The 13,088-nt window shown below is 36.9% G+C and overlaps 1 protein-coding gene and 1 long non-coding RNA gene across 4 annotated transcripts; both read left to right on the plus strand.

Moving 5' to 3' along the window:
* Positions 1-294: 294 nt before the first annotated feature.
* On the plus strand, positions 295-3,429 carry LOC109054678. Of its 3 annotated transcripts, none has more exons than XR_006162907.1 (4): positions 295-398; positions 488-558; positions 959-1,345; positions 1,586-3,429. It is a non-coding gene; the product is annotated as an uncharacterized LOC109054678 (long non-coding RNA). The 3 variants fall into 3 exon arrangements; XR_002011894.2 differs by having other exon boundaries at positions 331-558; positions 959-1,020; positions 1,269-1,345; XR_006162906.1 differs by having other exon boundaries at positions 331-558.
* Positions 3,430-4,974: 1,545 nt separating this feature from the next.
* LOC109054679 (zinc finger matrin-type protein 1-like) lies at positions 4,975-13,036 on the plus strand. Its single transcript, XM_042778748.1, has 7 exons — positions 4,975-5,230; positions 7,116-7,222; positions 7,319-7,408; positions 7,489-7,621; positions 7,716-7,973; positions 8,177-8,267; positions 8,919-13,036. The coding sequence occupies exons 1-7, from the start codon at positions 5,101-5,103 to the stop codon at positions 9,871-9,873; spliced, it is 1,764 nt and encodes a 587-aa protein (XP_042634682.1). The 5' UTR covers positions 4,975-5,100; the 3' UTR covers positions 9,874-13,036.
* The last annotated feature ends 52 nt before the right edge of the window (positions 13,037-13,088 follow it).

Raw genomic sequence — 13,088 nt, forward strand, 5'->3', positions numbered from 1 at the left:
TTTTGATTTAAATTTGTTCCCAGAAGTGAGCAAAACTTGACAAAGTCTCCCAAAACCTTGCTTTGAGGACATCCTCATTTATAATACTGTATATATATATATATATATATATACACACAAACACTCACTTGTAAAAATGTAGATTTTTTTTTTCTGTTAGGATAAGGTTAGAAAGTGTACTACTATCTGTGTATAAAAACAACATAAATCTATGCAGTATCCCCAGTTAGATGAATAAGTAAACCTGTGTGTGAATATGTGACTTATGCACAAATAGTTTAACAGATCAAATCTCAATGCACGAAGACGTGCACACAGACAAGTAGCAAATAAACACAGCTTCCACTTGGACTACCCATTTCCCATAAAGTCCAATATCTACAGGGAGATCTAGAGAGGTGGAGATGCATACATTAGTCAGATGTCTACGTTATGGGGGTAGTGGTCAAAATAGTAATCTCTTAATCTCTCATTATGAATTTGACAGCGTATTTAAGAGGCGGTATCACCATAAGTGAGGACAGACTGCTCCTCTACAAACACTGACGTCTGCAACAGGTGAGTTTACTGCGCAAAACTACGTGACAGCTTATTTATCGAAACGTATTAAGAACTGTTTTTGAACTGCTAAACTGTTTCACACCATCCTGGACGCGACAAACTATTCAATTATCGTCAACAATGTGCGCGCTTGCGGTTTGGACAGAATCGCGTCGTCTTGCCTGCTCTTGATCTGTTTATTCCATTGCCTGAACGCAGGTGGAGGGATTATAGCTTCCAAAACAAGTTTTTATTTATTTTTTATTTTTTTCATTTAATTTCGACGTTGTAATTCTCCAGCGTAAATTATTTAAGTGAAAGACCGAACAACATTAGTGGGAAGACATATAAAAAAAAAAAAAAAAAAAAAAAAAAATCTGTTTTTAGCATTGTTTACATTTACTTTCCCTCTCCATAGTTTGCGCCAAAATATGCTGCCATAAAATTACCACAGTTGTCGTCACTCAGGTACGTTTTAGGGTAAGTAAATAGCCCATAGCAACTTATTCTCTAAACATAACCACCGGAGCAGCTTCTGTTTCAGTGTTAGATTACTTCAGCGCATGCGTGACCTATTGACGAGACTCCTGTGGGCGTGGCAGACTGCACAATATAAAATTTTTGTACAATATATGTAGTTATATAATATACCATATTACATATATATATATTACATACGCTCTTTTGAGACTTCTTGTGTGTTAACCGTGATTATATTCTGAGTTCAGGTGTGTTTTTGGAACCAGCATACTTCAAGTAAGCAAGGTTTGGATTAGTCAACCGAGAGTTCAGGGTATATGTTAAGGTAAATTAATCTTGTTTTCTGGAATACCCCCTGGTTTCTATAAATAATAAAATAGTCAATATATACAGTATGTGTGTTTGTGTGTGTTTTATTTAAAACATATTATTTTTATTAAAGTAACCAGACTACAAAAAACTATTTTTATAGTTGTTTTTTGGGATAAGATTTAATTTGTTGTTGTTGCTATTACTTGCACTAGCTGCCTAATCCATGTGACCACTGTATGTTTCTTTTTTTCAGACTCTGGCAGGTGGTAGTGACAGTTGCTCTGTGGTCAAGAAGCTTCTTCTTTCTGCGACGATGGGGGAGACAGAGGCATGCTTATTTTCACCTGTTGCTCCTGCTGGGACCTGGATTAAACACTGGCTGTCCACACACTTCAGGCCTAAACACTCACTGGAGGAAGGTTCCCAAAGTGAGCGCTGCTCATCTCACCCATTTTGCACCAGAAAGAGTCTTGTGGTGGCCCTTCTGGTCATTTTGGCCTTGGTTGTCATGATGCTGCTTCTACTGCTGAATTATTATTGTATTATGGTCTGGCACCTGTGTAAACATGAAGAGTCTGTTCTCCCAGTATTTCAAAACACTACGCCAGAGCTGGACTGGCAGGACTGAGATGTTACACATTTGATTGTTTTTGTTTTAATATTTGGTGCACCCATCTGGGATGCATTTATGTTTTATGCTGCTGTGTTTTTTGTTTGATGAACTGAAATAACACTCAAAATCTCCATTGTGAGATTTTTCAGTGGATGTGTGATTTTAAAATGAAATTATTTACACTGTCAGGTTACTCAGTTGACCTTTTAGTTTTGTATTTATTCAAATGACTTCCTAGGTTTACCATTACATGGTCTTGAAAATTGTATTGTAAATTTTAATTTGCAGAGTCACTGTATTTATCCATCTATTTTAAATAGTTGAACTTTATCTAGTGAAGCTTGAAATGTAGTTAAATACTGTTCATAAAAGCAGTTATTGTTCAAGCTTTCCAAGTATTTCTAGGTAAATGTTTTCATTTCTCTTTTTAAGCTAATACAAACTCATATCACTCAGTCATATTACTCAGTACATGTTTTTATTGAACTGACTGTATTGTAAACACTAAATCAAAAACACAACCTTTGCCATATATTTGAAACCTTGTTCAATTTAAGTTCTAAGAATTTTTAAGATGACATTTGGCCTTAATTTAGTAATTCTGTTTTGTCATAAAATAAGCATTACTGCTCCATTCATTACTGATCCAATTCAAGTGCACAGTAACTGATTATGGATGATGTCACACATTTCTTCATTTCTTTTCCCCACAGTCCTCCCTTTTCCACACCAAAAGGGAAGTTCCTATCACATGCAGAATAGTGCATTGCGGAAACAAAGTAGTCCTGTTAATACAAAGCGCCTCTGCTCTTGGCAGGAATTATTATATTCAGAGCATGCTGTCTGTGTCATTACACCTACAAGAATGACTCTAGATTCTAGTCAGCTGCACCAGTGGACACACCTTTAGGAGTCACATTTTAAAAAGATAACAGAAGAAGATTTTTGGAATGTTTGGAACACTCCCTTATTCTACAAAAAGGTCATAATTAGTGCAGGACATATTGTGGTTCTACTAACAATATATTCTTCAGCAATTATTATTAAAACAACAGCTATTCTACATCTGTCTGTATTTCTAAATCGTCTTTATAGCAATAAAACATTTTAAACCATTTGTATTTCTTATTATTCTAAAGAAACTCTTTACGCAAACTCAAGCTGAAGCAGTAAATTCTTGGAGAATTTTATTATCATCATTTACTGTACAGACTGTAAAATAAATGGTTCTACTGTTACTGTTTTTGTCAGAGGGGCTTCTGTGTACAGGAGAAGTCTGTACTCTTGTGAAGGAACAGGGCAGGGGGAAGGGTTGCTCTTGGTCCTTCACTATCATTTTCACTAGGCAAACCCCAACTTTACTGATGGATAAACTGTTTGTTAAGTTTGTTGTCTCAGTGGCACTCTTTCTGTTTGGAATCGTGTCTATTCTACTCCTGACTGTATCTATACATGAAATAAAAGAGCCACCGGAGTACATGGTACATACTTCTGTGTCCTGCTTAAAATTAAATTATTTATTTTGTGTTCTGTCTCTCTCTTTCACTCTCTCTCTCTCTCCCTCTCTCGCTCTCTGCCTTTATTTCTTCTGTAGGTTAACTTGAGTTTTACACAGTGTGTCCTGATTAATGGGAGGGATGATTTTGGCAGTTGATACAAAGAGGAATTGTGTTGTTTCTGTGGATAAATTAAAAGCCTAAAAACAATGAATAATCACAAAAACATGTTTTAAGCACACACTAATATGTTGCGCACAGCTGAATAATATTTAACAACCCTCATTCCTGGATCAGGGTGCAAGGCACCAGCGAATACCGAAGCTGCCTTTGCAACACTTCTAATTTTCCAACCCAACATCAGCAGGGGCTTCATGGTGAAAGGCACAGAAATTGACAAAGTGGAACATATGAATTGAACAGAAAAAAATCTGATGAATTTCTCTTTCTCTTAGGCCTTCTCTGCCTATTTCTTCACTCACAATTATCTCCAGCAAAGTACAGGGATACAGATCAGAACCTCTGCTCAGATAGAGGACGCTACTCAAGCTCTGAGTGATATACTCAGTGTGAGCAGTCTTCTTCCAGAGGAACCTGTGGACATCAGGAAGGGCTTGTGTCCTGCAGCATGGATTGGCTTGTTGATTCTCCTAACTGTGACTGCCACCTTCTGTTAAATGGCTCTCCTAGTGATTTGAAGGAAAAGGAGTAATGAAGGTGTCTCATAACTCACTGTAATTCTAAGTGTTTGGGCAGACTCTTTTTAAAAGACACTCCACAAAATTATGTTTGCATGAATAATTCATTCTGTGCTGTCTAGTACTGAATCCAATTTAACAGAAAATAATATTTGATTCTTTGCCATTGACATATATTTACCAAAAGACATCAAAACGTATCAAAGTTAGAAAATTAAATGTTACTGTCTATCAGATTTCAGCAGATTTCTCCGTCTTTGTTTATCTTGTGTGATACACTAATCAATTTTATTAAAGGAAATATAGGTATTTTTGATGAGGACTGTTGCTGATGTCTTCAGTGGTCCAGAACTGTAGTTATGCATCTCTATTTTTGGACCAGTTCACATTTATCTTCAGTTAATATACAATAAGAAATTCACAGCATTTAACCTAAGGAATACAATTGTGATGTTAGTAATTTACCAAGTTGAATTCATTTCTGATGCAGGTGAAGAAAGTATGTACAAAACCAAACTACTATATGTAAACTATAGGCCTATTTTATTTACTGGTTACCATAAATTCTAAAGTTAACTTACTGTTAAACTACCGAAATGAAAAAAAAGATTGAATGTTTGAATGACACTGTTTGTATGAGTTTTTACTTTTATACAATTTTACAGTATTAACGATATCTTTTTTATTTTATCAGAAACTGCTTACAATTTTATTTATAATTTGCTTCATACAGCAACACATCTATTTTTAGGTTTTTAAATTTACTAGGACGATAACATAAAAACACCAGATGATGGCAGTAAGCATCTGCTTAATTCTGTGGCTGGCACGTAAAGAAATGTGATCCTACTGCGCATGCGCATATCTCCTCCCTTGAATATCTTAGCCATTGCCATGTAGAGCTCTTTGGCATTTTTAGCTTTATCAGCTACAGTTTTGATTTATTTCCAGGTATAAAAAAATGTCCGAGCTTCAAGCTAGTGTATCGTGTTCTCCGCAGTGTGCGGAAACAGACAAAACCAAAAATACAGACGATATCAATCCAGAAACAGTACAAAACACTAACACCAATATTTCCCAGGTTGAAGAAGGTGAGTCTTATCAGTTGAAACCCTTCAAACACTTCAAAAATGCAGTCATGTGGAGTTTATTTGCATCGAATGCTTGTGTTTGAGTTGTTTGAGATGGATTCATGGGTGGTAATAAAGCTTAGCAAGCCAACAAGCTAGGCTAGGCTAAATATTAGTATCCATCATTCACCTTAAACAATCACCACAAAAATCCCTTTTTAAAAAAATCTGGTGTGTGTTTAAGTCGATTGTCACCATACATCGGCTAAAAATACACATTAAGACACAAAACGTAGTTTTAATGAATCATACCTTCGTGAAAATCGATTAAATCGCCGATTAAGCAACAATCTAGCCATATAGTGAATGCATTTTTATTAGCCTCATAATAATCCAGTGCAATTGTTATGAAAAGTAACAGCTCGTTTGTGAAATTTCAGAACGTTTTAGTGCTTTTTAAGTTGTTTATTTTTATTTCTAACTAATGTAACTTTATATTTAAAAAAAAAAAAACTTGTATCTCATTATAAAGGGATTGATGTATATGTTCTTTTAGACAGTTGTACAAAAAGTTGACCTTAATAAATGCAAATCTAGTTATGTTTTTATGCAATTTTCGTACCCACAATCTTGTAACATTGGTGTCTAGATTGTTTGAGCTGATAGTACAATGACACATTCAGAAACAAACAGCCTTACCGAATTGAAACTTTTTTTTTGCAAATAATTTAACTATATGTACATTGCAGCATGGCATTCATTAAAATAATGTCAAAAGATTCCTCAGCATGCACAAGTTGTCTCTATAAGCTATGCACTGCATCAAGATTATGTCATTTATTGGGCTAGTATTATTGGTTTTTTATTTTATTTTATTTTTTTAGTTTGAATCTATTGAAAACAAATAGATTTTTTAATTGACATTATGATGTACCAATGCCTAGATTCAGTTGTAACATTTAAAACTATTTGTCTTTAATTGTATTTGTGTTTTTATAACAGATTTTTAATATTGGTCAATTATTAGTTATCAGGCATAACAAGAAAATAGTTGTCAATGTATCCTTAAATCTGTTCAAAAGAAACCTGATACATTATTACTAGTATGCTTGGCTTGCACACATTGGGCTTTATTCATGAAATTTAAGCAGAACGAATTTCTCTGTGGAAGTCGTGGCCTAATGGTTAGAGAGTCGGACTCCCAATCGAAGGGTTGTGAGTTTCGAGTCTCGGGCCGGCAGGAATTGTGGGTGGGGGGAGTGCATGTACAGTTCTCTCTCCACCTTCAATACCACGACTTAGGTGCCCTTGAGCAAGGCATCGAACCCCCAACTGCTCCCTGGGCACAGCAGAAAAAATGGCTGCCCACTGCTCCGGGTGTGTGTTTACAGTGTTTGTGTGTGTGTTCACTGCTCTGTGTGTGTGCACATTCGGATGGATATTGCATGGCTATGTGAAACACCTAGTGATTACAGAGCCAAAAAACCCGATAACTCAAAATAATGAAATTGCACACATTGGGCTTTATTCATGAAATTTAAGCAGAACGAATTTCTCTGTAAATCACCTGTATAACCATTTGTGTGTAAATTGTCACATTTAGTTCAGTCTGATGATTTATAAGAATGAAATCTTGAACAAAATTAATTTCCTGCTTAATTATGCTACTGATATTTCTTAGAGATAAGAATAATAGATAAGAGTACAGTAGTGTCTGTTTTTTGTTGACTAGTGTTACTGAAAGCCTCACACAGTGCCTGAAATCTATTTCTTATCATAAATCATGATCTGTCAAAATCTGATTTGTAAAAAAATGAGATCATGATTATTCAAACCACTTAAGCTACCTTACACAAAATGATATTAAGATTATTATTTTTGCTTTTACTGTCTGATTTTTCTGCAGGGTCTCAGAGCGACAGTGATCTTCTCAAAGGCCTGTTGACAGATAGCTTCTGTCACATCTGTGAAGCAACCCTGCTTTATGAGTCCCAGAGAGTTTCTCATTATGAGGTTTGTGAGGTTGTTTTTCATGCAACTGTATCAAGTTTTTCAGGCAACCTCAAAAGGCTGCAGTCATATTTCTAACGTTGGTTTCTATGTTGCCAGGGGAAAAAGCATGCACAAAGAGTCAGGATGTACCTTCAGAACAAGAAAGCTAAAATAAATAAGCCGAGCCAAGATTGTGGAGGCGTTTTGGTATGTAACAGATCATACAGAATATGCATATTTTACTTTTAAGTGTGTATCAGTTTTTAATACGTCACGTTGTGTTACAGAGAGGTCTGTCTGCAGAGAAGTTCTGCGAGCTGTGCAACATGGTATTCAGCTCTCCAGCTGTGGCCAAGTCGCACTATGAGGGCAAAGTTCATGCCAAGAACATGAGAAAAACAAATCCTCCACCACCTGAAGGTGTGTAAAATCAAACTGGAGCCTGTTAAATTTGAGACTTCACCATTGTGGGCTAAACCTGTCATAACTCTACTTTGTTATATTCAACTTTCAGCGCCCGTCCTAGAATCCACAACTCCTGTTATCCTCCAATCAGAGGCTGCTGTGCAGAATCAGATCAGTCAGGAGCAGAACACTTCTGGCTCGGGTGATCAAGAGGTTGATCTTAGTGACCCCAACAAGTATTGTACGCTGTGCAGCGCTTCTTTTAATAACCCTCTGGTCGCACAGCAGCACTACATCGGCCGGAAGCATCAGCGGAACCAGGCCCGGCAAGAGATGCTGGACCAAATGGGGGAACAGTCAGAACATGGTATATGCTAATATACATCAACACTGGCCAATTTATTAATATGAAAATTTTAGGATGTCACATTTAATCCATTAATGTAAACAGAAGTATTGTTGTACTCAGTGGTCGTTCACTGATATTTAAAGAACTTAACAATTGATATTTCCTTATCATTATACCCTCTTTCTTGGGCTATTTTGTTTTTCTCTCTCGCACACATTCAGCGAGCTCCCTGACTTGCCCTATTTGCTGTCTGACGCTCAGCTCAATAGAGATGTACCAGGCACACATGCAGGGAAACAAACACATTGTCAAGTGAGTGACATCGCTCTCATTGGTTATTTTATCTGATGCCTTTTTTGTTACAGCCACTAGGATTTGGGTCTTGTTTTAGGAACTAGAACTTAAGTTTACTTTAGCGTTAGGTTGATTTATAGGGCAGGCTGCTTAGTCAGCAATTATCGGACATTTTTAGATTATCAAAAGTATTGGCTGATAACCAACGTTGTTTGCTTTAAAATATTTAAAAGTCAAAGGGAAATCAGAATGAATCTTGTTCACGTTCTAAATATGTATTCATTGACAAAATCCATATTCTCTCTGTGCAAATGAATAAGATCAGAGAAATACAAGTTGTGGCAAATGGATGAATTTTGGTGAAATTTGAGTGTCATTAAAATAAATGTTAACACATATTACAATTATTTCAGCATTTTACATATTTGCGTACACTGTAAAAAAAATAATTTTAAAGTTGTAAATGAAAAGATGGGAGTATATTTTACTAAATTTCTTTGCAATTCTTTTGAGAAATTTACTAGCAATTTCTGAGTGAAAGTCGTTTACACCAATTTGTTGGAAAACTAAAAATTTTTCAATCACTTGTTTACATGCAACTACTTTAATTTTAATCTGCTTGTTATTAGCCATCCAAATCAGTGAAATGTCATTCATCTTTGACCTTAGGGAGAAGAAAGTTATGGAACTGTGCAAATCTCAGAAGAAAGTGTACGACTCCTTCCAGGATGAGCTGGCTGACTACATCCAGGTGCAGAAGGCTCGGGGACTGGAGCCCAAAGCAGGGCCGGGCAACACAGGACAAGCAAACATGGATCTGGATGAGAGTGTGAAAGAAGGTCCACAGAAAGCAGAAGAGATGCCTCATCCTGGCAAGCTGGTACCACGTTTTCCACCCCCTGGTTTCCCTCAAACTCACTGGCACCCACACTTCCAGTCTCAGGTCAATCAGTCTGGCTTTGGCATGAGAGGCCCTGTCCCACACTATCAGCCGGGGTATATGCCCCATGTCCGTCCTCCTTTCACACCTGGTCACCTGTGTAAAAGAGGAAAGAGCCCCGAGTCAGTTAGCTCCTCCTCTTTTTCAGACTCCTCCTCCTACACTAGCAGCAGTAGTGACAGCAGCAGCAGTTACGACAGCAAAGAGAGGAGGAGACGGAAGAGGAAGATGAAAAAGCGAGGGAAGAGCAGAAGAGACCAGGAGGAAGGGTCTGATACGGAACGAAGGGAAAGGAAAAAGAGGCAGAAAGGAGACAGGAGAATAAGTGCAGAAGGAGAAGATGATAGGAAGAAATGGAAGGAGAGAAGAAAAAGAGAGAGGAGCTCTAGTGAAGACGAGGAAAGCAGAAGTAAAAGAAGAGCAAGCAAGAAAAGTAGGAGGCACGGGGATGGACAGCATGCAAAGAGACGAAAAGAAGAGGAACTCTTGGTCAAACAAGAGATTGAAGTGCACGAGGAACCACAGGGAAAGATGGAGGAGCACGTAGAGGTCAGAACAGAAACAAAAGATGGCAAACACAAACACAAAAAAGAGAGGAAAAAAGGAAAAGAGAAGACAAATCAAGAAGACAGCAGGACAGAGGAGGAAAGGCTCTGGGATGAGACGATTCTTGGTGTTTTTTAGACTTTTTTTTTTTTTTTTTTTTTTTTTTTTTTTTTTTTTAAATGATGGTATTGTTCTGATTAAACTGCGCGGGACCTCAGAAAAGAAGTTTTCTGAAATCCTCTGGGCTCCTGTCACTATTTATGCATTCTAAAGAAGGCCTTTCTTTCAGAAACTTATCTGCTCTAAATTCCTTATTAAAGATTCAGAAGTTAATCTTTTGTCATCATTTACTTACCCTCATTTCATTTCAAACCCTTATGATTTTTATGGAACACAAAAGTAGATGTTTTTAAGAATGTTCATGCTGCCTTTTTGCAATTCAGGGAATGTGAATAGAAGCTGTCATTCTCCAAAAAGAAATAGAAGTCAATACAACTTGTGCACTATATTTCAATTATTTAGATTTTTGGTGAGGTACAGAATAAAATTGAATCAAAATAATATTGCTGCCTCAAATTTGACATTTTCAGCCTTGCTGTGTCGTGAGCAGACATATGACATGCAAGAAACTACAGTGTTTGTTAAAAACAAAGCAAAAATCAAACAGCTTAAAAGACTTTATATTGCACAAGTTGTATGAATTAACTGTTACCTTTATGATGCTTTTGCCATTTTTAGAGCTCGACAGCATCCATTCACTTTCACAGTGGAAAAGAGCAACATGAACATTATGCTTAACCTCTCCTTTAGTGTTCCACAGAAGAAAGTAAGTCATGCAGGTTTGGAATGACATGAGGGTGAGTAAATGATGTGAAAATGTTAATTCTTTGAAATGCTCAGGACTACAGACTTTAGGACGTCTCTAGAGATGCACTTCACTATTGCAGAAATCAGTAACATTTTGTACCTTGTGGTGTGATGCAAAAACACTATGTTAGCCATCCTCGATGTCCGTGTGGGTGTGTCCTTCAACTTGCTTCATGCTTTGATCAAATAAATCCCTGCTGCTGTTTATATCAGCATAGATTTAGTATTTATTGTTGAACTTTTTCTAAAAATCTCTTATACATGAAACTTTCTTTATGACTCCAGTTTTAGTCTCAAGGGGGCGCTGATTGCCAGCATGTGCGCTTTATGTGGATCTCCTATAAATGTCTTTCAGACTTATTCTCAGTGTTCAAGAAAGACATGAAAAACAGTAATGAACAGCGAGAATAAATTGAGGAGTTGTCCGAATAGTGGTCAGATTAGCATATTGTAAACACTTCCCCAAATCCGAAGAGCTTAGTCTGCAATCCTTGTTTTTGATGCATTTCTGTCTATGTGTGAAACAGTAATGTGATGCCAGGCTCATTTGATGCAGCATATGCTGGAATATTTTTGTTTACAGGTCTAACAGGTGCAGGAGTTGAATGAGGACACGACTGCTACTCTGTTGACCTCTTTCTTGCATAGAGCTGCATTTCCCTTTTTGATAGTTAACACACAATTCATCCGTTTATTTAATGATTCTGCTGCTAAGCCGATTTTCAATGTCTCCATTAAACAGTCCTTAACTAATTTTTGGAACACTTTCTGACTGCTCAGGGAACATACTGATTGTGGGAAGATGAATGTGGATGTGTTTCAGAGGAAATGATACTTGAAAATGCTTGTATTATGTGTTCTTTATCACATACGCATGAAAAATGGGATGGTTCAGCCAGAAATTACGATTTTGTAATTTACTAACCCTCATGTGTTCCAAACTCATATGAGAGTGGGGATGTGGGCTGGTAAGCTCCAAAATTACAACAACAACAAAAAAAAAAAGGTTCATACAATATTCATGAATGTTGTGTACTGTCTTCTGTTTTTTTGTGTCATAAACAGATCAAAATTCATTATTCTGAGAAAATACCTTCTTCTGTGTGCCTTTAGATGCAACGTTGAGACTTGACATCAGTGAAAGTCACCAATTTCAAGGCATTTTCCAATATCGAGGCAGCCGGTTTGAAAATGCGGAGGCATAAATGATATTATAAGTGACTATAATAATTGCATAATAGTTTTCGGTCTCATTTTAAAGACATGCTGGATCCCTGGTGTTACCTTTCTATATATAAAATAGAGTAGCCCAGTACATTGTTAAATATTTCTACTTTTGTACTGGATGAAATAATATCTATTTTTTTATGTTTTTGAAAGAAATCTTTTATCCTTACCAAGGCTGCACGTATAGTATTTGATTAAAATAGAGTAAAAAGAATAATATATTTAATAACAGTAACATTTTTTAAATATATTTAAAAATGTATTCCTTTAAATTATTCTTTATTATTCTAATTTATTCCTGCGATGCAAAGCTGTATTTTCAGCATCATTACTCCAGTCTTCAATGTCACATGATGATTTGGATAATTCTAAAAAGTAGTGTAAGGTACATGGAACAACATGGTGGTGAGTAAATGGTGGCAGAATTGTAATTTTTGCATGATCTATCCCTTTAATTTGCATGCAGGATCAACTCTAATGTTTGTAATTCTACTAACCATGTTTTGATCTTCAAATGCACTTGTATTAAATTGTGGATCTGGCACCTGTAGCTTCTCACACAGCTTTTGTACTTCAGAACTATATGAACTTTTTTCCAAGTCTTTGTAACCGCAGAGTTGAAAGCCCTCCATAGACACAAACTCGTCGACAGTCGCACTAAAGCGTTCTCTCGAGCCCCCTGAGATCTCCTGTTTTCAAAGAATCGTGTGGTTCGGCTCCCTGTGTCTTTGTCGTGCCCTCGACCTCCGAGGCGTGTGCATCTCCCACATCCTCCCCTCTTCACGACCCCTCCACGGGCCCGTGAGCCCCTCTAGCCCTCCTTGCGAGACAAGGGCCAATGAACGCGATCTCTAACTCTTCAGCTCAAAACTCCCACACAAGCCCCTCGGAGCTTCAGGCTCCAGAGTCCCACACACTCAAAAACTTAATTAGTGAAGTTTATCTCAAACATGGAATGGAAAATAAGCACATTGGTTTTGAGTTGAGAAATGTTGGGCTTCTAAATAAAAACCAACAATTTGACTTTGTAGTGCAAAAAACGGGCCTGCAGTTTTGTTCTTCGGGGTTGTTTAGTGTTACTGTTATGCTATGGTGGGATTTTCAGTGCGTATTAAAGAACTTTATTCATTAATTATTATGAACGGAATGTGTATGTGCAGCCTAGAGGGTGGGGAATAAACTTATTGTGATCTGCTCTGTCAATATATGATTTCAGTGTGAAGCAGTTTTAAAAAAAAAAAGTGTTTTCCAAAATGCAT

Source organism: Cyprinus carpio, chromosome A21 (assembly GCF_018340385.1).
Source record: "Cyprinus carpio isolate SPL01 chromosome A21, ASM1834038v1, whole genome shotgun sequence".
NCBI lineage: Eukaryota > Metazoa > Chordata > Actinopteri > Cypriniformes > Cyprinidae > Cyprinus > Cyprinus carpio.